At 41.7% G+C, this 24039-nt stretch overlaps 1 protein-coding gene across 3 annotated transcripts in view; it reads right to left on the reverse strand.

Annotated features, from left to right (window-relative positions):
- Nucleotides 1-24039, reverse strand: part of CORIN (corin, serine peptidase) — a 313652-nt gene that overhangs the window by 240445 nt on the left and 49168 nt on the right. For 2 of the 3 annotated variants that reach the window (XM_019526369.1, XM_019526368.1), the window contains exon 3: nt 4178-4388. In XM_019526369.1, coding sequence (XP_019381914.1) covers nt 4178-4388 — 211 coding nt within the window. Of the gene's footprint in view, nt 1-4177; nt 4389-10193; nt 10528-24039 lie in introns of those variants that run through there. The other variant, XM_019526370.1, reaches the window with a different exon arrangement.

The raw sequence follows: 24039 nt of genomic DNA on the forward strand, positions 1-24039 counted from the left end.
TTCAAGCAAATTACTCAATCCCCCCCCCCAAGCTTTACATTGAGACCCATGGGCGACTGGTGCCTCCTGAGTCGGGGGGGGCACTTGCCCCTCTCCCAGCAGCCAGTCAGTAACTGGCGGGGGTTCCCCCTGTGGCTGGTCGCGCACTGACCTGGGAGCAGCATTCCCTCTCAGCTGGCTCTAAGAGGAAATACTGCCCGGAAGTGCCAGGGATGCGCCCAGAAGGGCCGGTACCCCCACTCCCTGGACGGCACTCTCGGGGGGGCACCAGCACTCCCGCCTGCCCCCCCACACCTGCCACCGAAGCAGGGAACACCTGTTGAGACCAGACATTCTAGTTAATTTGGGAAAAATCTTTTACGCATGGGACATTTTGTAGGAGGTCGGTCCATATTTTTACTAGTCAATTTACCATAAAAGCATGAAGACTTATGTCAACATTAACCTTTTCATAGTCGCAATTTCTAGTTTTAAAACGGGTTAAGAATCCGGTCTTAAATTTAAGCCATTTCCTTCTATGCTCCTTAAAGTTGTTCTAGATCTCATTTGATATGGTAATACAGTATCATGGGGGAGTTCAGTGGTCTAGTTCAGTAATTTCAGGTATTTGTGTTTAGCATTTTTCACAGGCTTTTCAATTTGGTTATTTGAGCCCCTCAGGGAGCTGTTAAAGGGGCTCAAATAAACCAAAAGGATCTTTTCAACATGTTATATCCTATGTGATTGAAATATTGCAAGAAAACTGTATCTCATGTAATCTTAGTTTAACAAATAGCTCCCGGAGGCATTTAAGAATACATATAAATAAACATACACATAAACAATAAAAAATTGGGGGTCTAAGGTTATCAATGAATGAAACATTTAAATAATGAATAATCAATTAATGGAATATAATACATTCATATTTTAATAACTAAAATCTAATAAAAAAATTGTTCTCAGAAAGTTTTACTTCCTGAATTAAGAAACCATACATCTCTACTTCAGGAGCAGAAGACTGCCTAAAATAGTGAGAGAGAGCCATTTTCGGCAGGCCTACCACAAACTAAGCTCTGCATCCTCTCTGAGTGGCACTCTAATCCCCTTCTGCCTACCCTGTTGCTTTGCTTTCTGCTCCCTGCTTAATCTGCCATGTGCCACACATGGAGGCTGTCTGTGCTACTTACGGCAGTTGTGCTGCAGGTGACCTAAAAGATATGTCTGTACCTGCAGTAATTACTAATTCCACAACATTAAAATAAAAAAAAATAAATCACCCAGCTTGGGCCCACATAATAGCAAATAAGTCACCTGATATGAAGATAAACTAAGATTCGGAGCTGGGCTATGATGACTGGTATGCTTAGCAAACCACCAAATACATATTTTTGAAGAAAGGCACCTTTCTGGGTCTTCCCTGCTATTCTGCTATCAGTCACCTATTTCCTCTTGGCACAGCTGCCACGTACAGTAGGCACACAAGGAGATTCTTATTTTTTGAAGCAGGCTCTAAAATATACCGGCATGATTTATGGTATCACATTGGACATTCTGTGTCCAGCCTGATGAGCACAGAGACTGCTGCTGGGACAATTTGCATGACGAAAATAGCAAACAGCTTAATAAAGCTTATCTTGTATATGCACATATCTCAACAACATAAACCAATAAAATGGACACCAGCCTGAAATGCTACCCTTACAGCAGTAAGAAGACAATAGCTGTGACCATGAAAAAGTTGTTTATCTGGCAATTTTTGGACAGTACCTTAATGTGTGTCAATAACCTTCAAATTCTAAACTTCTTAAAAAATTAAAAAATACAAATGCCAAGGCACCATTGCCATAATGTAAACAGATTAGCTACTACTCTGCTAACCTAGTCTTGCAAGAATGTCATCTTCAGCCTAGGAATAAAACAGAAAACTCTTCCCCTACTCTACATGCTTGACTAAGTTATGACCTATACATCCCTCTGCCATGCCATTCACCTTTGAAAGGCTTGTAAACATCAAGTACTAAATGTAACAATTTAGGTGATCTGAAAAACATTTTTCTTAAAATTGATTTTACTCCAATTTTTCCTTCTTTACAACAGTATAAAGAAATGTTCTTTTGTCCTTCTATTAACCCTTAAATCAATTATCAAGAATGCTAGCCACAGCCTCCCCTGGTTATACTGGATGATTTTTCTGTAGAAGGTGGTTCGGAGATGCATGTTGTGAACCCTCACTCCTTGATTGAAGCAAGGAATCTTTAACAGAGATATCATTTCACCCAGGCTAGAGACAGACATTCAAACAGCCTGAGCCTGAACTGATTCAATCTTTGCAGGTTAGTCTAACCTGGATAAGCTAAATCAGTGTTGTAACCAGACAGACATCCCAGAAATGCAGGAAAATGTCTGCAGTGGCTCAGGCTAGAAACCAAGGGGCACTAAAGCAGCCATCCCTTCCCCAGGGCTGAGCTGAGGGGGGCATGGCCAACCCCTGGCAGGACACTATGATTAGTGAGGGGTCCCCCCTTGATAACAGAGCATTTATCAGCTCTGTTATCAGCATTTAATACCCCATCAGAAAACAAAGCCTTGCTCATTACAAGCTCTTCTTAAACAGCTTTTTTCCCAAAGGAAGGAATACAGGGATATTACCATCTGAGCTGTTGATTACCTCCAAAAAGCCCTAAGCAGATACTGTCCTATCGGCCTTATACAGCACTAGCTAGTTTACCACATGCTGGCTACAGTCTGTGCTGTGGGAGAGAGGAGGAAGGGATCTCTGCTTAAGCAGCAAGTGGTGAGAGGGGACCAGGGGGGCACAGGGAAGCCAGCATACCCTGCTGTGCCTTCAAGTCTCTGCTGGACCTCTGGCCAGGGAGCAGAGGGGAGGGGCCAGCTCTGCTGTGGAGCAGAGAGCCCCGCCCAGCCAGACAGCATGCCGGGATTATGGGGGTTTCTGGCTTATTTTAAACCAGCAAGGGGTCTGGGACAGACATTGTATAAACTGGTTTGACCCAAATCAGTTAAGTCTGATACTACATTCAACCAGGTTTATCTCAGACCGGTTTAAACCATTTTCAGATTGGTTTATGTGCACTAAACATCTGTTCTGTTACAGCTTTAAACCAGTTTCTGATCACTTAAACCAGTTTGTGTAATGTCTGTTCCTAGCCCCAGGCACTGAATGGGTATATAGTTATATAGGGATTAACATAAAACAATTTTAAACAGACTGAACATCCTATCCCTTCTCATCCGTTCAGTCTTCAGCCTCTTGGCATGTCAGATTAATGGTTCTTGGTATGTCAAATTAATTAGCTCTTTGGTTCCTTATTGCCTTTCATGATTAATAAGACATGAATTTCTGATGTAAAAAGAAAGAAAAACACCTCTTTCTTCAACTTCCTGGTAGACACCATGTTTCAAAACTTAAAATGTACACATCTATTTTTAATCTTGATGCCGCTCTTGATTTTTGAGAATTTTAAATATTTTTAAAGGAAAATTGAGTGTAAAAACTACATATATAATATTAAAGTTGTGTAATTAAAAAAAAAAAAAAAGACAGACTGATATTTAGATTCTCGGAACATATTAGACAAGTCCTTCTGCATAAATTCTGTTAAATATGCCACAAAAATATCCAAGACATAAATATATTTCTGATTCTTAAGTACATAGAAATAAGTATACTACAAATGTAGAACACAGCTGACTTGCTCTTGCATTAGACATGGTAACTTGGTTTTCCTGACTTCGTTAAACTGCAATTGAATTCATCTTCACTCCTTACGCATTTTTATATAGTGTTTGCATACATGCACACATATTTACATATGTCACTCCTTTTGAGCATATAAACACTGGACAAATCTAGTAAAGGAAACCTCTTGATGCATTTCATTAAGAACAGAAGCCCTGGATGCATTGGGATTAGAATCTTATCATAACTGATGACATTACTAGAACAAATTATAAAATTTACAGCGACACTGATTATAATCATACCAAGTTTATTCGAAGAGGATTCTACTACAGCTAGTTTTGTTTAGCAGAAATGCTAGGGATGGTTTTGACTGGCAAGAATTTTATAACAAAAGGTCACATGGTTAGCTCAGGCCTGCTTTGTTCTGATTAGATACGCAATATTCTACTATGATTGAGTCTAATCACCAACTGATTTTTGGCTCCCAAATACCTGTCATCACCATCACTGATGCACTCAGGAAGAGCCAGGCTACAGCCGAACAGCATGATGTGTTGATAGCAGCTGAGGCGATTGAGATAACTGAAGAACTTGAGAAACTTTTCCATTTCAATGCTTTTGACGATGGAAAGAACTGATGTTAAAGTGGTGTGATTATATGGCAGCATTTGGCACTGGCTGTAAGTGATATTTATGCAGGCACCTGTGAAATCAAAATAATTAAATTTAGAACATACAAATCAATTAAACTATTGTATGGTGGTACTGAGTATTCACTAGCTAAGATATATTGTATAGAAGCAATAACTGTTTCTATACATAGGGTAATATTAAACAATGCAATCATATCACAGCACAGACATGGAGCAAATTTCTGAGAGTAGAAGAAACCTGGAAAAGTTTGAGTTTAGCTTATACAAGCATCCCAAATTAGCTACTTTCACATTTATCTGACCTTCTTTTCTGCAAAACTGGATGAAAAACTGCATATAATGGTCTCCCTCACAAGATATCTAGTAAAGCTAAGATAGACCAACTATGAAAGCAGCCTCCCCTGTGGCATTTGAACACAAAATCACCTGAAGCAAGGAAGGGAAGCAGCAAAGATTAAGGGTGAAAACAGACATTGCCTTGTGCTACCCTAAGATTTTTATGGAAGCATAAGGGCCAAGCAAAGAAATGACCAGGCTCCGTGTTGCACCACAAATGCCCAAAATTTGTGGCCACAAAGGAGACAGTGTTAATTTGTGCCACTATTTAGCAGTCAATGTTTGTTTTCATTAAGGCACAAGAGCACGGGCAGCCCAGAGCTGCTGGTGCTCTCCAGCCTTCCCAGGCCACACCTCCATGGGCTTGAGGGACCCAATCCTGCACGCCCTGGGAATTTTCACACAGGATTGGGCCCCTCAAGCTATAGGAATGCCAGCCTAACGTTCCCCCACTTAAAGACACACCAGTTTGACACTCTGGTGCAGTCCTGGGGCTGGGACCACCAAACAACTGACTGGCAGTCCCAGCCCCAGGACCACACAGAAGCCAGCTTCCCTTGCTTAAAGAGAAATGCTCCAGGGGCAGAGACGCATCCTGGCACAGCTGATCCATTGCAGTTGGTGATGTCTATTTCTAACTTAAGGCTAACTGGGTTCTGGCTGTTTCAAGATTTTTGACTTGCTATAAAGCTTCCCCCACCCCCATCTCAACCTCACTTCTTAGCCTAACTAGTTCTCTTTTTCTCTATTCTTCACACATGCAGTAGGTTCTCTCCACCGTGAGGCATCAGCATGCTACTATACAGTGTGCTGTACTTTTCAGATTGTGTTTCATAAACGATGCTAAATGCAGAGTCAAGGTATGAGAATCTAGTAGTCAAAATATCCTCTGCAGTTGAGTGGCATCCCCATGGACTATTTATAGATGGTGAGACCCGTAGAATAGTTGATCTGTAATGTGTTACCTAAATCTCCTGTTTATCATGGTCCTGGTTCTTCCATCTATGAATCTACCCTTAATAATAAAGCAAAGAAAGTGTATATAAAGTTTGCAAACCACTAAATGGTGAGAGGGGTGGGCAAAACTTTGACTTTATTTTTATTTTATACAAATAGTTTCTGTCATTGCCAATTGTTTCCACTTTTCTGCAATATTTTGAAGGTATTAGACCCTCAGGAACTTGAGGGAGAAAAAAATAAAAAATAAAGAAAGGAAATCTTGGCTCCTTTGAGGTAAATAAATGGCAAAACTCCTATTGACATTATTGGAGCCAGAATTCCATCAAAGAATAGTTACGATTTTTCCCCCTTTAGTACTACTAATAGAGATTGTAAAAATGATGACTCAATGTGAACAGAATAGGAAGGGGTCATATAAGCTTGTCCATATCATGGCATTAATGCATACTACTGTTGATCTGCAATCTTTTATTAGTTCTACAGTTATATGATTGTGCATAAAGACATATTTTCAAAAGAACTAGGACCAGACTGTCAGATGATCGGTACTCGCAATAAAAAGCAAGGGTTTTTTTGTAGTTATATACACTACTGTCATTGCTTAGATTTGTAACTCTAGTGCTTCACCCAAATTGTCAGGTTAGAAGTTCCATTACAAAGTCTGTATGTCCCCCTATTAAGTGTCGCAGTCGCAAAGAGCGAGTCTAAAAGCAGAGAACTCATGAAGGCAGAGCTCGAAGGAGGGCATGCTTAAGCTACTGTGATTACTTGGAGAGTGTTATAGGAGTCTTTTGGCCATGAACAGCTGGACCATAAGGTCCACAAACCTCAAAGTGGGGCCTATAACCCAGAAGCATGCTGAAGAGGCCACAAATAAGCAATAGCATCTAGACACCATTCAGGCCCAGTAGTTTTGAGCAATGTTCAAGAACCAGAGGTTAGATCCAACCCGGGGGACTGACCACAAGAGGGTATTCAACAGGGCTGTAAAAGTACCAATTTTGCAAATTTTAGTAAATTAAACTGTTTATTAAATTAAAAGACAACCTTAAAAATAGTATTTGTAATGATTTATAACAGAACATTGGGCTATATCATTAACAGAGACAGCTGTGTTAGTCAAGTAGCAAAGTGAACTTCAAATCACAAAAGTTTGTACTATACATGTTTGGAAGCACGTGCACACACACACGCACATATACATGGGTGTCTGGTGCCCCTTGAGTCAGTGACCGGGGTGGGGGGTCCACCAGCAGTAGATCCTGCTGGCCCGGGGGGGGTGCCAGTCTCACTCACAGTAAAAGCGGCCATGCTGCTTCCAGAGCAGCACTTTTGCTGGTAGCCCCACTCCCCGGCTGGTGCTCGCAATTGGGGCACTGGTGCTCCCACCTGCCCACCGGCTACAAAGGGAGCATGGCCTGACAGAGAGTGCACCAGTGCTCTCAGGGGGTGCACATGCACCCTCATGCACCCCCTACACATTGCACCTGCATATATATATGTTATACTAACACTTTGATCATTCTATAAGGTTCAAATCAACCCTGCCTTCTACAGTATTAATAGCCAGAGGAGACTTTATTACAAGGGGGGTATTTTAAGCCTCATTTCTCTTGGATTTTATCATGTCATTTCAGCCACATAGAGTACATGTGGGTGCCTAGGTGAACCTAAGATTCACAGTCCAAATTCTCCCCTGAAGTTTGGTATGTAAGCTGTCTCTTTGGCTAGACTGAGTCACTTTTTTCTTTTTAGGCACAGCTGCTAGTGGTATACTCCTTGTAGAAGACAGCCAAGACAGTTCATAAGAAAAAAAGTGAGAGATCCAGTGCCCATCTCAGACTGATTGGGATTCAAATCCACAGCTCTCACTTTCCAGGAGTGTCCTAACCACCAGACTAGAGGCAGGGCTATTAGCTGGATTGTTGATACATTTAACACAAAACAACCATTAGATTAAGAAAAAAAAGAAGGAAAAAAAAATCAGAACCAAAACTTCTTTCCCAGCTGTGCTATAGGCATACTTGCACTTTCTCTTTTTTCTGGCTCTATACACCTTGTGTTCTTCTCCAAGCAGTTTCACTGGGAGAGAGGGATAGCACACCCAGCACTCCCACTTACAAGGCTACCAACCTGTGGCAAGCAGAAATTAGTGGACTACTAAGGTGCAGCTAATGCAGCCTGCATGCCAACTTGAGCCCCTGCTCTTGTGTAGCCTGCACTAGACAGGCTCCACACACCCGTATGACTATTGGGACAGGGTGATTTTACTACCCCCCTCCAGAAATAATATAGGGATAGGGAGACATCTGTGCATCTCTAGAAAGTGATTCTATTTCTATAATGGGGCGGGCATTAACAAGCTCAAAGAGGTTACAGAATTATGCCTATACAATCGGCAGGTAACTAGTTAGTTCCAAGCTGCACTTTGGTTATTCACTAGCCTGTCCTTTTGCCATAACAACAACATGATACATCAGGAAGTTACCAACAGTTTGGAGGTGCACTTCTGATTATGACTCATTGCATTAGAATTACAGTGTGCATATTTGAGTTACTCCCCTTGACACCTAAAATTGCAAAATTCAAAAAAATGGAAGTTCAATTACATAACCAAATAGCTTAGTGTGTTCAAGTCTAAAAGAAGTATAAATGTGACAACAGAGGGATTAATCATTCAGTAAATATCTTTGGCTGCAACCTATTAATCACAGAGCATGATTACAGCCGTTGTGTTGTGACATCACCTATCCCAAGTTTCTATAGCACTCAGCACTAAAGTAGATAAATGATTCTCAAGCAACTTAGATCATCAAGGGTGAAGTGCCTAGTGGGCCCCCCTAATCCTTCTGTATTTCTCCCAAGGACTGCACCTCTGTGGTAGGGTCATGTTATCTATATTACTTCTCTAATCTGGCCTTTTACACAAATCAGGCTATTAACTTTCATCCATGAATTCCTACACGGAGCCCAGAAACATGCGTTTGAACTGAAGCATGTCTTTGAGACAGGCATACAGTCTTTATGCTAGATGTTCTTTTACATAGTCAGGAATAGAGCCCCCTATAAAAAAACTGTAGGGAACATGCATCCCTAGGGGAGCTGTTCAGAAGTTGCAGAATTCCCCCACCCCACAAAAATTCTCCAGATCTGGAAAGCTCCCATGCACTTGTGGCCAGCAACCCCACCCAGAATCCCTACAGCCCATGCCCAGCCCTGACGCAACATCCTTTGCAGGTCTTCTAAGGGTAACTACGCGCTTTGGTTTTCACACTATTTCCTCCCTCAGACAGACACAAGGCTTTTTAAAGTATCTTTATCATCAATGAGCCAGAACCAGGAGAAGCACTCCCCCTTTATTGCTTTAGATAGAAATTGAGATAGCGATATAAGAAAGTGATCATGCTACTTTGAGAGGAAAGCACTAGTGACATGCAAATAAGGTTTTCAAGTCCTAAATGAAAGCTATGATCCGCCTGCAATGTGCACTAGATAACAAAACAATCCTTCTGCATTCCGTGTAGAGAAGCTTCCTAATGTTAAAATCACACTGGCAGGCTATTGATGCCAGTAGGCCAAAAGTATAAAGCCACATGACAAACAAGCGTTTATATTTGGTTGGTTGGATGTTTAAGTCATCAAACAAACACAGGGTATTTAAAACTATTAGAGAAACAGACAGATCTTTATTTCTTTAATAATATGAGATATTTTATATCCCTACATACTCAGCCTAACGTAGCAGGCTTTGGGAGGGGGGGTTGTTTGTTTGGTTTTTTTGGGGGGGGGAGGAGGGAGAAGAAGGAGAAGGAATTATCCTAGTGTTCAAGCATGATGGGAAAGGAGTGTATCAGGCGGGTATTTAGGAAGCAAGTTCAATTCCAGTTCAGCTAAAGATGTCATGTGACCTTGAGTAAGTCACTATCTCCTCTGTACTTCAGTACCCAATAATACCATCCTGAATATAAGGGAAAAAAAATTTTCAAAAGACACTTGAGATCCTGAGACTTGAGTTCTTCATATCATAAACACTCAGGCTAGTCTAAAAGCAAGAACTTAGGTGCTTTAGAACAAATTATACCAGTACCTTCTTAGCTCACAGGGAACTTGTGAGGCACTCGGAGGCTATATTACAGAAAGCTTTAAAAGTATGCCAATAGAGGAAATGGTCACTTTCACCACAGAAGCACTGGAAGTGTCAACAGTATTAGTTATCCAGCTCTGACAAGGATACTATGAACATTCAAGCCAGAGAAACAGGTTACTATTGCATAGCCAGTATTCCACAGCAACACGTGTCCTCCTATCTCAACAGAGACCTCAAAACCCAGGACATATTCTTTACTGGGGGGCTGTGGCTATGATATGGTGCCCCTGCCCCCTGCCCAAGATGATCAGGCAATTACAGTCTAACCACCCTTGAAGGAGCCTCTCTCTAGTATAAGCAATATGCACAGTTCAAGCACTTTGTGCAGTGATGCATCCTCATCTAGTGCCCCTCCTCATTACTGGGCACAGCATCAGATTTTTGCACGTATCTGGCACTACCTGCTACCTACCACTTCAAGCTTTGCCTTGGTCTACATCTTCTGAGAGTCAGTCTTCCCGCGAGAGCACATACAGCCCCACCCCTTGCAGGGTTTTAGTATCCTTAAAATTCCAGAGGTCAGAAACAGCATCCCCAAATAATATTGGGGCTTAAAACCACAGCCCCTTCCCTTCCTAGGCTCTTCCTCAAATCAAAGCAAACCTCCACTTTTCCCCAAAAGTCCCCCAGCAGCACTTAAACACTCAAGAAATGCAAATCTTAAACAGCTTCCACCACTCCAGGCTTCAGCTTCTCACTCCTCCTGGACCTACCAGACCTACTTCCCTTGAACTGTATCCCTATTCCCCAGGACTCACCACTCATTCTACTATCAACTATTCTGCTCCCTAATTCAGAGTTCTCACCTTGACTGATTTTCCTCAGTCCCAAGACAAGTCCTTTGCAGATGTCCCTGCTGATTCAATTATCTGCCCATATCCAGCTGCACCTCCGAGAACTCATTGAATTATCTGGCTCCTGTCAAACCTTCTGTGCTGCAGTGGGATTAACAGACCCTTTTTGTTTCCATATTTCATGTGCTCCACATTCTCTCCAAAAAAAGGCATTGAAAATACCATGAAATGTACTAGGGACTGTATTATAACTGATTTTACCTGATACTGTGGTCAAGGTCACCAATCAGGAACAGATAGATAGATAAACAGGCCAATAATCATTTATAGATTTACTGTATTTACTTAAATATAAGACAACAATATTTTGATTCTATATATGGAAAATTTATAAATTTGTTAAAATTCTCCAGGTATGAAATTTAATTATTGGAGGCTTGCCTTGAATTGTCCCCCTCCTACTCCTAGAGCAAGGACAATAAATCTGGGGGGGAGTCAGGTAACCCCCTCCAATTTCTGCCCACTACAGCCTCTTATCTTCTTTACTATCCAACCTTGCTCTCTGTAAGCACATGGAAGTGAGAAACAAACTTAAAAACCTGTCCTTGAAAAAAGCATATGAGTAAAAACAAATTACTACAGATACCTAGAGATTTAGCCATACAGAATAGATACAGGGTGCATCTACACAAGACGCATTAAATGTGTATTAGCCTAATTTAATGTGCATTACAGGCACATGTCTACATGCACATACCCTTAATGCGCATTAAAAATCATGAAATTAAGCTAATTGCACCTGAATTTGATATCTGCAAATGCAGGTATCAAATTTAGGCACAGTTAAAGTGCATTAACACACATGTAGCTGCAACCCGGTACTAACTTCAGTGCTGGGTCTGCCCAGGCACTAGGGGCACCTGGCAGGGCTGCAAGGACTTGGCACTAACTTTAGTACCAAGTTCCTGCACATGTAGACACCTGCCAAAAATTGCTTAACGCACATTAGTTTAAGGTGAATTAAATTTAGTTGCACTTAAACACATGTGTAGACATGCCCATATTTACCTTTTTGAAAACTGCTGTAAGCTTTAGTGCAGGTACTCCATGAATACCCTTTTAAACAGCCCTTTTGTACTTACAAATAATATAATTTTTTTTAATTTATATTTTCCATGGTCCAAGCGAAATCAGTCAAATCAATTCCAAATCCATGAGTCAGTCCAGAACCATAAGTGGCCCTACTACTGGCAAACATCCTCCACCCCTATCTGAGGCTTCAGATGTTCCCAAATCCTTTGGTGGGCATCCTACATGCAAGCCCAAGACCAGAAGCTTGGGGTTTGGATGCCCCTGAGTTTTGCTTGCTCTCAGCCATATGGCTGTAGAAGCAAACTAGGGAGGAGTCTCCCATTTCCAGAAAGTGGGCATAAAGCCAAGATCTCTCCATTCCAGTGGCAACACAGAGGGGGTGCACAGGGGTACATGTGCACCCCATCACAGCCAGCACTCCCTGCTTAGGCAATGGGCAGGAGGGACAAGCGGGAGTGCTCGTACCCCCCCTGCAAGCACTGGCTGGGGAGTGGGGGCATGAGGAAAAACACCGCTGGCACTCCTGGGAGTGCTGCTAGCACTTCTGGGTGCCCTGCTTATGCTTCCAGGTCGGTGTGATCAATCACTGACTGGCTGCTGGGCAGGTATATGCCCCCCCTGACTCAGGAGGCCCCAGTCGCCCATGCTCCCCTCTAGCAGCTAAGTGGGAGATTAAGTATGCATTACCTTTGCAGGTACTACCCCCATGCCAGGAAAGAGATTATCCCCAAGTGTGACTAGGAAAGCCACCTCAATGGTCACAGTGTTTCCCCTGCCAGGTAAGCATAAGTACTACATAATCTGATGTAGTACCTATGCTAGCTAATACACAGAGAGTCAGACACCTCTCAGCAAGGTGGGGGGGTGCTTAGCAGGGAGTGGGGAGGGGGAGGGGGCAAAAGCAGCTTGCAGTCTCTGCTGAGCTCAAGCCAGGGAGCAGAGGGGAAGGGCCAGTTCTGCTGTGGAGCAGAGAGCCTGACCAGCCCAGAAAGCATGCTGAGATGCTGGAGGTGTCTGGTTTAACTTCAACCAGCAAGGGGTCTGGGACAGATTGCATAAACTGGTTTCAGCCAAATCAGTTGTCTGACACTACATTCAACCAGGTTTCTCTCAAACTGGTTTCAGCCATTTTCAAACTGGTTTATGTGCACTGAACATCTGTTCTGTTACAGATTTAAACCAGTTTCTGATCACTTAAACCATTATGTGTAATGTCTGTCCCTCACACAGGGGGTTTGCTAGCATTGCTGTGTCAGATAACTTTTCACACCTTTACCTAACATAACCCTGACAGCAAAATTGTAAACAAAACACCATGCAGATTTAAGGCTTCTGTTTGAGGAAAGGCCCTAGCAGATTATATACAAAAATCTGAGAGTGTTTTTTCGTTTTTCAAAATGATGGAGAACATTTTGTAAGGAACATTTTGGACTGCCAGGGGAATATACTAGATAAGCCTTCTCCATCTCCTGTTTCTATGAATCTTCCTCTCTCCTTTGGAGCCCTCTGATGCTTTGCCAAAAGCATTCCTTGAGACCACAGTTAGCTAATGGCAAGCATCAGGAAATCCATCTAAAATACACGCGCGCACAAATCAGAAACTAGGTTTTAAATCAAAACACTTGGAAAAACACCTTAGTAAAAATGATAAGATTACTGCACTATCATTCTAACATGAAGGGGAAAACTCCAAGCAATCAGAATGGACCAAAAGGAAGGGGAAAATGAGGTAGTGGTCCAGGAAGAGCTTCAACTCCAGTGCTTTCCTCTCTAGTAAAGATCCTTTCATGATCTAGTAAAGATCATTTCAAAGAGTCCAAATGGCTTTTATTTACTTTATTTATGAGATCTGTATGCTGCTCTTCCCAACTAAGTCTCAGGGCAAGTTACAGTAACAGACAGAAACAACACAAAAGAAAATGGAATAGAATATGAAACAAACAACTCCTCAAGCAGTATCCCAACCTAACCTGGCTTGCTAAATGCCTACCCAAATAGGAGCGTCTTACAGCATTTCCAGAACATGTCCAGGCTCAGGTTCTGGCAAGCCCCGAGGAGAAGGGAGTTCCAATGCTAAGGAGTGAATACAAAAAGTGAACTCCCACCTGTTTTTGCCAAGTAAACTTGGCATACTGATAGTACTAGTAGAAGTTTGCTCCCAGCTGGTCTGTGGGATCATGATGAGGCACAGGAGACTGAGCAATTGGTAGGAACTTGTGTGTAGGGGAGAGTTCAAGCAGCTCTGTATGCCAGTGGGTCATTTTTGTCTTTCAGCTAAATGAGAATTTTCCTATCTGTTCCACTGGCTGGCGAAGAATAGTCTGACAAAGACAGTTTTTCTCCCCTCTCATCTGAAGCATCTAAGATGTAAGCTAGATATTCAGCAATTCTAATTTTAGAAGATTTGAGCTGGAAGGGTCTCAAGTAGGGTTCTCCAGGGCACTATCTGCATCTTGTTCTGTATTACAAATAGAACACAGTAGGATAATGTCATACTAATGCACAAAAATAACAAAGCATCCTACTGGGATGTACAACCAGGAGAGCTGTATGTAAAGCTTATGAAACAATCCCCTTTTTCCAGCTCAACACTGGGAAGGCTTCAGATGAAGCACTGTGACCAGCTGGGTATCTCATATCAAGAAAGAATTGAACAACTGGGGAAAGCCCAGAGAAGAGAAATGAAAATTATCAAAAGTCTATTAAGCATGACCCAGGGGGAAAGATTGAAAGAATAAGTTTTGTTTAGTCTAGAGAAGACTGAGGGGAAACATAAGTCACCACATTCTTCTGCAGAAAGGAAGGTAATAAATTGTTCTCCAAGTCCACTGGGGACTTGAAAAGAAGTAGCGAGCTAAACTGTAGAAAGGGAAATTTAGGTTAAACATAAGGAAAAATCTCTCCAATTGTAAGAATAGTTGAGCACTAAAATATGTTACCTAGAGATATGGTGGAATTGCCATCTTTGGAGGTGTTTAAGAATAACATAGGCACAAATATGTCAGGAATGGTTTAGGGCAGAAGGACACACCAGTTTGCTTCTTTAGATCCCTTCCAGTCCTATTTCTGTGATTCTGTAATATCATATAAAACACAGACATTACACTGTGTTGTATCCAAGCTACAGACAGGGGGGTTAGCCAATTGGAAGAGCTGTCCTTCATATCAGCCATCAAAAATATTTTTTATTTTAAAAGTGAATGCGTACAACCAAGTATCAAAAACAATGCTTTTTTCTAACTGCTATCCTGTATATATATGCTGGGATATGCAGCTCAGCTGGGTTCTTTCCCTCTCATATATTATCATGATTAATAACAAATTCTGCTTAGTTATATCCATAGAGATCCATTAAAAATGGCAAAAGTAATTGTGTGAGTCATGTGAGAGGGTCCAGATCCTAGCTGTAGTACTATGCCCCTAGCTGATCAGCCACAAAAACCTCAATCTTAGGTATACAAGAATACCAGAATGGACTGGTGGAACACAAGTGTGGCCCTGCTGGGTAACACACAAACACACAGGCAGTCCAGTAAGTTTTGGAATGTGTTAGGGATAATTTGTTACATGGGAGAAGCCAACTAAGAAGGAAGCTCTTCTTGATTGATTTACTGCTCACAAACAGAGAGACTGAGAATCTGAAGATGGAAGGCGACTCAGAAGCAATGATCATGAAATGACCATTCAACATCCTAAGGAAAGCAGGGAAGGAAAGTAGCAGAATAAAAACACTGAACTTCAGAGAATATACTTTCATAAATACAGAGAACTGGTGGACAGGATCCCAGAGGAAAAAAATCCAGGAGTATTCATTGTTCCTTAAAGAAGCCATATTTAGGGCACAAAAGCAGAAAATTCCCAAAGCGAATGGAGGACTGGAAGGACAGCAAGAGACCTGCCTGGCTAAACAGCAAAAACGTCAATGAATTGAAATAAAAAAAATAATCTTATAAAGAGCAGAAACTTAGCCATATTACTGAGGGTAAGCATAAGAGTATAACAAGAAAACTAGGAAGGCCAAGTCATGAACTGAAATGCCACTAGCAAGGGACTAGCCGTGTGTAGATGAAATGAGAGCCATGTGTGCAAGACACTTTCAAACAGGCTAAATTCTTTTGCACTGCTTTAATGGTGTCAGTGTTTGCAAGCTTTGGTGGCATATTCCACATTAATTCCAGCCGCTGTAGAAAATTCAGTGGCATAATGTGCCTTAAATGACTTGGGCCGCAGCAAATTAAAACTCCTTCAAGGAGTTTTAGTTTGCTGCCCCTACTGCTGCGGAGTAAAGCACCAGGCTCCGTGCAGCTCCATGGCTCTGCAGCCTGACAGCAGCCCAGGAAAGCAGCTCCGCCCAAGAAAAGCAGAGAGTCTGATCTTCTCCCCCCACCTCCCGGAGCCTGCCTGACTGCACGGGAGCCCAGTGCTTCCCTCTGTGGCTGCGGTCCCTCCCAGGACTACCTGCAAGTGGGTGCTGCCTGTGGGTGGGCCACCACTGTTGTGGAGGCAAGCACCAGCACCCCCTCGCAGCCCAGGGACTGCTCCACCCACTGGCAGCTCGCCCTCCCCTCCCCACCGGAGAGGCAGGTAAGTCAGCAGGCTGTGTGCACGACACGGGGGTTTAATCAGCCCCAAATTGAAGCGATATCTTTTGAAACCCACTGCTTCAATTTAGGACCCCTATTTCATCTAGACATGCCCGAAACCACAGGAAGAAAGCATTCTATAAGTATGTCAGAAATAAGAGGAAGACCAAGGAGAGTGTAAGTCTCTTACTGAATGCAAAGGGTAAGTTAATAATAGATGACAAGCAGAAGGCTAAAGTATTTAATCTTTTACTTCAGTCTTCAGGAATCAAATCAGTTATCAGATGATGAGTACAGTTAGCAGCAAGGAAAGGGTAGGCAACAATCAGCATAAAGTAGGGAAAAACGGGTCAGAGATTATTTAAGAAGCTGGATGTTTTCAAATCAGCAAGACTGGAGATGCATCCTAGAGTGCACAAGAAATTTGCTGAGATAACTGCAGTGCCATTGGCTGTTATATCTGAGAATTCACGGAGGCCAGGTGAGGTCCTGGATGACTAGAAAAGAGGAAATATTGTGCCCATCTTTAAAAAAGGGAAGAAAAAGTATCTGGGTGATTACAGATCAGTCAGTCTATTTTCAATACCTGGAAAATTATGGAGCATATAATTAGGGCCCTACCACATGTTCAAATTAAAGCTGGATAGAAACCAGCTATAAAGCTGTTATATACTAGTAGCTGATTGGCCCTTATTATAGCTGGATGGACATTTTTTATGGTGTAATAATTACTTTTGCAAGTGTGGCTAGTCTTATTTTTCACACAAGGCCAGCCTAAATTTATTGTGTGATTAACCAGTTAATTGCATAATATATGTAATGTGCGTCAGGGACAGAATAAATCTACTAAGCACCTGGAGAAGAACAAGGTGATCAGGAACAGCCAGGATGGATTCATCAAGAGCACATCATGCCTAACCAATTTAATTTCCTTCTATGACAAGGCAAAACCTTCATGGATGGAGGCCAGTAGTGAATGTGATATATCTTGACTTCAATACAGTCTAGACAAAAGCACTATAAAATGAACAGATAACTGGTTGGATTACCATGCTCAAAGAGCAGTCACCTGTGGCTCAACACCTCCTCTCATTTAGGCATCAAGTGGGGTTTCCTCGAGGCTATATATGTTTAACATCTTTATTAATGACTTGAAGTATGGGACTGAGTACATGCCTAGTAAAACTGCAGATGACCACAAGGTGGGTAGCAATGAAAACACTTTGGAGGATTCCATTAGGATTCAGAATGATTTTCACAAGCTAGACAAAATTATCTGAAATTAGTCAAATAAAATTCAGTAAAGACAAGTTCAAAGTACTTAGGATGGAACAGTCAAGTACACAAAAAACTAATTAGGAAATGACTGGTTAGGCTGCAGTACTACAGAAAAGTGGATTATAGTGGACCACAAACTGAATATGAGGCAATGTAAAAAAAAAACCCAAAGCAAAACAAAAAACCAATAGCATACTGGGATGTAATAATAGGAGTGTCACCTGAAAGTCAAGGAAAGTGATTCTTCTACTCTATATTCAGAATTGATAAGTCCTCATCTGGAGTAATTAGTCCAGTTTTGGGCACTGCACTTCAGGAAAGATGTGGAAAAAATTGGGAAGGGCCCAAAGGAAGGCAAAAAATTAACTGGAGCTCTAGGAAACATAACTTATAAGCACAGGTTGGTAGAAGTGGGATTACTTAGTGCAGTGTTTCCCAACCAGTATGCCGTGGCACAAAAGCGTGCCGTCAAAATGAACAGGTGTGCCGCGGAATTTTGCCATGGCAATGAGCTACAATAGGTATGAGGATGGGGAATGCCTTAACAGGTGTGCCATGGAAAATTTGTATTAATGTAAGTGTGCCTTAGGCTGGAGAAGGTTGGGAGACACTGATTTAGTGTGGAAAAGAGAAGATGGGGGTGGGGATTTGATAACTGTCTTCAAATACATGAAATTATAAAGAGGATGGTGATGAAGTTCTCTATGATCAAAAGGCACAGGACAAAAAGTACTGGTCTTAATATGCAAAAAAGGAAATTAGTGTAACAAGTTGGATTTCCAAAGAAACATTCTTGCTGTGAGTGGTATCACTGGAACAGGCTACCCAGAGAGGTGGTGGACTCTCCCTATCCTGGAAGTCTTTAAGTGCAGATTAAACAAACATTTGGCTGGGATAGTTTAGATGGGGATGACCCTGCCTTGAGCACAGGAAGGAACTAGATGATATTTCTATGATTCTAACTGGGCTAGATGCTATGTCGTCATAGCGACAAGAGACTAAATGTGACATCACCGCTACTGAGCAGTAGGAATGAGCTGTTGTGCAGTAGTTTGTTGCTACTGTGCGGTAGGGTCAAAAATGAACTGTGCGCCGCTGGGACTGCCCAGTACCTGAGGGTACTGAGCAGTCATTTAGCAAGTACTAAATGACTGTGCAGTACCAACTGCACACATGTAGAGGCACCTCTGTGTACATAACTTGGTGCGAAGGCTTATTATGTTGAGGATGCTTGAGAATGATTTTCAAATCTCATATTGAATTTGTCACTTAGAAAAGTTCCCCTTCAATCATCTGAGCACTTTCCCATGAAGCTATTAAGAAACTGGCATGGAACCTCACAATAGCATTTTATATAGAACCACACATGGATAAAAAAGAGCCTGTATAATTTCTTGGCCCCACTGAAGCTAATGGCAAAACTCCCATTATTTTCAATGGGGTCAGATTCATATTCTTCACAAAAGGAGGGGATTGACATCCAGGGTAAAGGATCCCTAAAGGGTGAGAGGAATTCCGCTCTGGTAGTGACCACAACAATTCTTCACTGGACTTACTAGGATTTTGGTTCATAGACTGCAGTCCATATATCCCCTAATATCTCTAGACCCTCAGGGTGACATTTCTGCTGAAACCCAAGAAGAGAAGACCGTGTTTGTTCAAACTCTTTAAGTAAAAGCCATCTCACTGCAGAGACTGATTGCTCAGGTTGAATCAGTAAAATAATTTGAAAATTCCTCACACTTTCTTTTTAAAAACCTGACAATTGTTACTTTGAAATGCCTGCAGCAGCAGTTCTCAAAATTATTTGAAACAGAATCTCCTTCCAACAACAACACTTTTTTCACACTGTAAACCCCACATGATTATCTGAAATAAATACAAAGCTGGCAAATCTTCAAGACCTCACTGAAAAGATCTCAACTCCATTTGGGTTTATAAAGCCTAGTTTAAGAAATGCTGCTCTGTCATATGAAAAGAGCTAAAGAATCCTATTCCTGTTTTAGTCTGTTACTATTCATATCTGAAAGTCTTACATACTTATGAATAGAAAATTTCAGCTAAGATCTGACTATTTAAAAGAAAAAATACTTCCCCAAATTCATTATCTTCTTCCCAAATTTTAATACCTCATTTGGATTTCCATGACATCTGTACATTTTTCATTCCTGTCAAAAGAGGAGACAGTGAGATTTCCTGGCTTTCTTCCAGCCTTGAATTTCCCAGGGTGCAGATCACTTTGGACCAGATTCTCATTTCAGATGCTTGCTGCATAGCTCAGGAAAAGCCCCCTGCCGTGTGAGTTTTCTTGTGGAGCACTGCAGTAAAAGCCACTTGCCTGAGATTAGAATTTATCCTTTGGAGTCACTCAACCAGCAGGGGGATCTGCAAGCTGTTTTATTCCTGAGTTAAAGTATCAGTGTTTAAATCAGCTGTATTACAATGAAAGAGTAGTTCCTGCAATATTTTTCATATACACTGTAAGATAAAAATGAGCTGAGAATTTCACATTCCAGGATTCACAGAAACTGCAGGCTTCTTCAGAAAAGAAAACTGGTTGTTGAGCAAACTTTATCAGGTTAATATTAAACTCTGAATGAATTTTCAGGAAGCTTGCAAAGAAGAATTTTTCCAACTATTTGAGTTGGTGTAATAAAAGATTTACTCAAAGAACCTTGTCTATGTCCTTAGACTAACACGGCTACAACCTATACCCCTGAATCCATTTTTATACATTTTTCTGTGTTAGTCATAATAAAGCTATATATTTGTTCCCTTCTAAAAGACATATAGCAGAAACATTAACCCTGCCTTAAATTGTGTGTCACAATCATACTACACTTGTAAGCACTTGCCATTCTGTTACTATTCATATCTGAAACTCTTACATATTTCTGAATACAAAATTCAGTCTAGTTTAACAGAGATTGCCAACATTTGAATAATTAAGAAATAGCACCTTTTATGCTTTTTATGCTTTGGCAGTTGGTTATGGAAAGGGTGTACAAACATTTAACTTGAAAAGCATTTGTTTTTAGATATGATCGTATCACAGAAATGTTTACAAATACACCAACAAAAAGTACACAAAGATAAGAAATACTTTTCTAAAGTGGCTGTATTTTAAATTCATGAGTATATTCTGCCAGACTCTTAACCTTAGCAGTGGTTTTCAACATTTCTCATTTGTGGACCCCTAAAAAATTTTTAATCAAGGTGCAGACCTCTTTGAATTGTAAGTGTGGGTATTCACATATTTTTGATTGATCATAGTCATCTTTTGCAAACCCCTTGAACCACATGTTGAAAGCCACTGCTCTATATGCAGGTAACAGCACAGAGAGAATTAGGAGTAAGGAATGGAGTTAGCTCCATTTTCCAAAGAGGAACTAGCTCTTTGAAACTAAGGACCTTGTTACACATTGCACTTTGAGCTGCTCAAATGCTGACAGGAATTAGTGCTAGCTCAAGTTTGGAGTAGTCGCACCTTAAAGCTAAAACCCTTCTCTGACTGTCCCAAACTTGCACAGCTGTGACCTGTGACTAGAGGGCTGGTGAGTAAAGGCCCAGCTAGGAGCTACAGCTCTGAGTTGCTACTACAGGGCTGGTGAGCCAGGACAGGCTTCTATCCCTCCTCTAGGTGGGAGGAGGGAGGAGAGAGGTGGGTGAGAGGGGGCCAGGAGAACCATGAGGTTGAGAGACAGAGAGTTACTGGGATGCGGGATGAGTAATGAAATGAGTGATGGAAAGGAAATGGGGGTGGCGGACGTGTGGTGAAATGAAAGACGTTAGCCACTGAAGGATAAAATAAAAAGGAGTTAAAAAACGAATTTAAAAAGAAATAAAGAAGTAAATTAAAGAAGGTCTCATGTTTTAATACTTTGGGATTCGGGTGTTGGGGGTACTGGCTGTGCTTCCTGGGGTGGCTGGGAGGTGGGAGTAGTGAGGGAAGGCACTTTTGGAGGAACAACTGCCCCTGCCCCAGGAAGTAAGCCACAGCTCACGTGGACCCAATTTGGCCCCCTACCATGTTCCTCCTTCCCCCCACTGCCCTTACACCCCACTCCTGGACCTGTCTGTGCCCTGAAACCTAGCTAGCTGGCATGTGCTCTGCAGGCTGTTTGCATGGGGTTGTACCCCTGGGGATGGGAAGGAAACACCCCAGGAGTTGGCTTGGTGCTAGAACTGCCTCCTGGGCAGTAGAGTTCAAAGGGTGGAAAGTTTGTCCACACAGAGCAGGAGAGTGGGGGAGGGTCCATAGCATCCTGAGATTCTGGAGGACTACAATTTGGGGTGCACATCTGTGGAGAATGGCCATATAGTAATGGAACATGAGCTGGATAACATGGATCAGAAATAAACCTGCCCCGAAGCGGTGTAAATTTAAGCCACCTAAACTGTGCTTAAAATTAGTTGCAGGTGTTAATGTGTAGACAATCCTGGAGTTAAGAGTTCCAGGAGCCACCTAAACTTAATGTGTAACAAGGGTCTCCCTGAAGGACGTAGACATGGGGTGGGTGAAGTTGTTTACCACACCCAGTCTATGTTTATGTGGCTTACTTTAAGCCACTTAAATGTAGATTGGAAGTGGCACATGCAGCCATTTGCTGCTCCCAGAAGCATTATGGGGAACCCAATCTAAATAACTCAGGGTGGGAATAGGGGTAGGCAGGTCTGGGGATGTTGGTGGATCTGTGGAAGGGAGGGGTAGCAGGTCTGCAGCAGGTGTATGGGACTGCCCAGACAGGGCAGGGTGAGTAAGAATGCCACAACCCAAGTGATGGAGCAAATTGCTGGGGTTTCCCATCCCCAGGACAGGGAAAACAGGCAAGCATTCATGAGATCTGGTTAACACTTTCTTAGATCAGGTTAACCCAAACTCAATCTAAGTTATTGCCCCTCCTCATTTGAACTGAGATCAGGTATACCATTTTCTGGGTGATTCAACCTGAATGCCTGCACATTGTATTCTGACCTGTTTGCTTGTTTTTAAACTTTAATTAATTGAACTGTAAGAAGAAAAATGTGACTGAAGAGGATCCCAGGATGGGCAGACAGTGTTGTAGTGTTTATCATTACTTTGCTGCACATTATTTCTTTAGGATCCTGATACCCTGAAATAGGTAGGACATACTGTGACTTTCCTGAAGGATGAGGTCATCACTATACCAGACCCCTGAAGTGCTGTCATGCCATAAAGTCATGTTTCAAAATGGCGAAGCTGCTTTGGAACTTGAACATTAAAAATCTCCAACTCTCTTCAAATTTAATCTCAATCACTTGTACTGATTTGTACTTGCTCGGTGGCATTTGTACAATCATTTGTACTTTCTTAGTGACAACTTCTCACTTTGTCTCTGTGGCTTTTCTGCAGCTGTTCTTAATACAGAAGGTTTGTACCAAGACATGAATCTTACACTACCATCTGAAAGTAGCAAACTTGGTGGAAAAACCTGCCTATTTTTGGTAAGAAATTCCATGGCTAATGAATTTCCACTAGGAGTAACTAATCCTCAGCCTTAGGACTTCTGTCTGGCAGCAGTTCCTACTTGACTACCATGTCATAGTGAATAGGGGTGCATAAAATAGCGAAGCACTTAAAATGAATAAAAAGTTAATAAGGAGCCAGTGTAGAGAGGGCAGTGCTAGTGGGATGTGTTCTCCTCCATTTACGTTGTCATGGTGTATTGAACCAACTCCTACATCATTGTGGGCTTCTGTCCTAGACACTTTTTCATAGAAGTCACACCTGGAGTTGAAGAAGGTCACCATATCAAGGCTAGCATCTAAAAGGAACCTTCAAAAAAGTTTTAAATATATCCGTCAAAAGGTGTCTAGTAAAACAATATGCCAGTTCAGCTATAATTTCAGGTTGACCCCTGTCTGTCTGGTTTTATCAATTATAAAAAGGTACCATAATATCTTGATTATGTGGTCTGGTAAAATCCTCATTTCCTCTAATATTTCCCCTTCAGACACTAGAAAATGTTTGTCTTTCAAACATCTGTCCTACATTTGCCATTGTAAATAACAAGACAAAGAAACCATTTCATTTCTTCAGCAATGTCAAGCTCTTTAGTGTTTTAAATTATTCCTGCCATCTGTTGGAGACTGCTGCTGTCTCCTTCTCAGACTTCTTTCTTATTCTGTATGTGCTGGAAATTTTTCTTTATATAACTTAACCTCTTATGTAATTTCATTTCCTTTTATTCCCTCTCTCTGCCTCCCCCTCATTTTCTATTTTACAATGTCAACTTTATTCTGTAATTCTTGCAGACCTCTTGTTTTGTATACAGGTATCTTATTTTCAGTTACATTTTGTAGCTTCTCATTCATACACTTTTTCCAGTCATAAGGAAGGTCCTGCAGGAGCCCTACGTTACCCAGAACACGCTAGGAAATCTGGTCATCACACCAGATGACAAAGCTAACATATTTAATGATTTCTTTGCCTGTATTTTCCTGAGCAGGGACCGGAACAGCCACCCCCCCTCTGGGCCCCGCTTATACC

Source organism: Gavialis gangeticus, unplaced genomic scaffold, assembly GCF_001723915.1.
Source record: "Gavialis gangeticus isolate Ggan-Ray unplaced genomic scaffold, GavGan_comp1, whole genome shotgun sequence".
NCBI classification, from domain to species: Eukaryota; Metazoa; Chordata; order Crocodylia; family Gavialidae; genus Gavialis; species Gavialis gangeticus.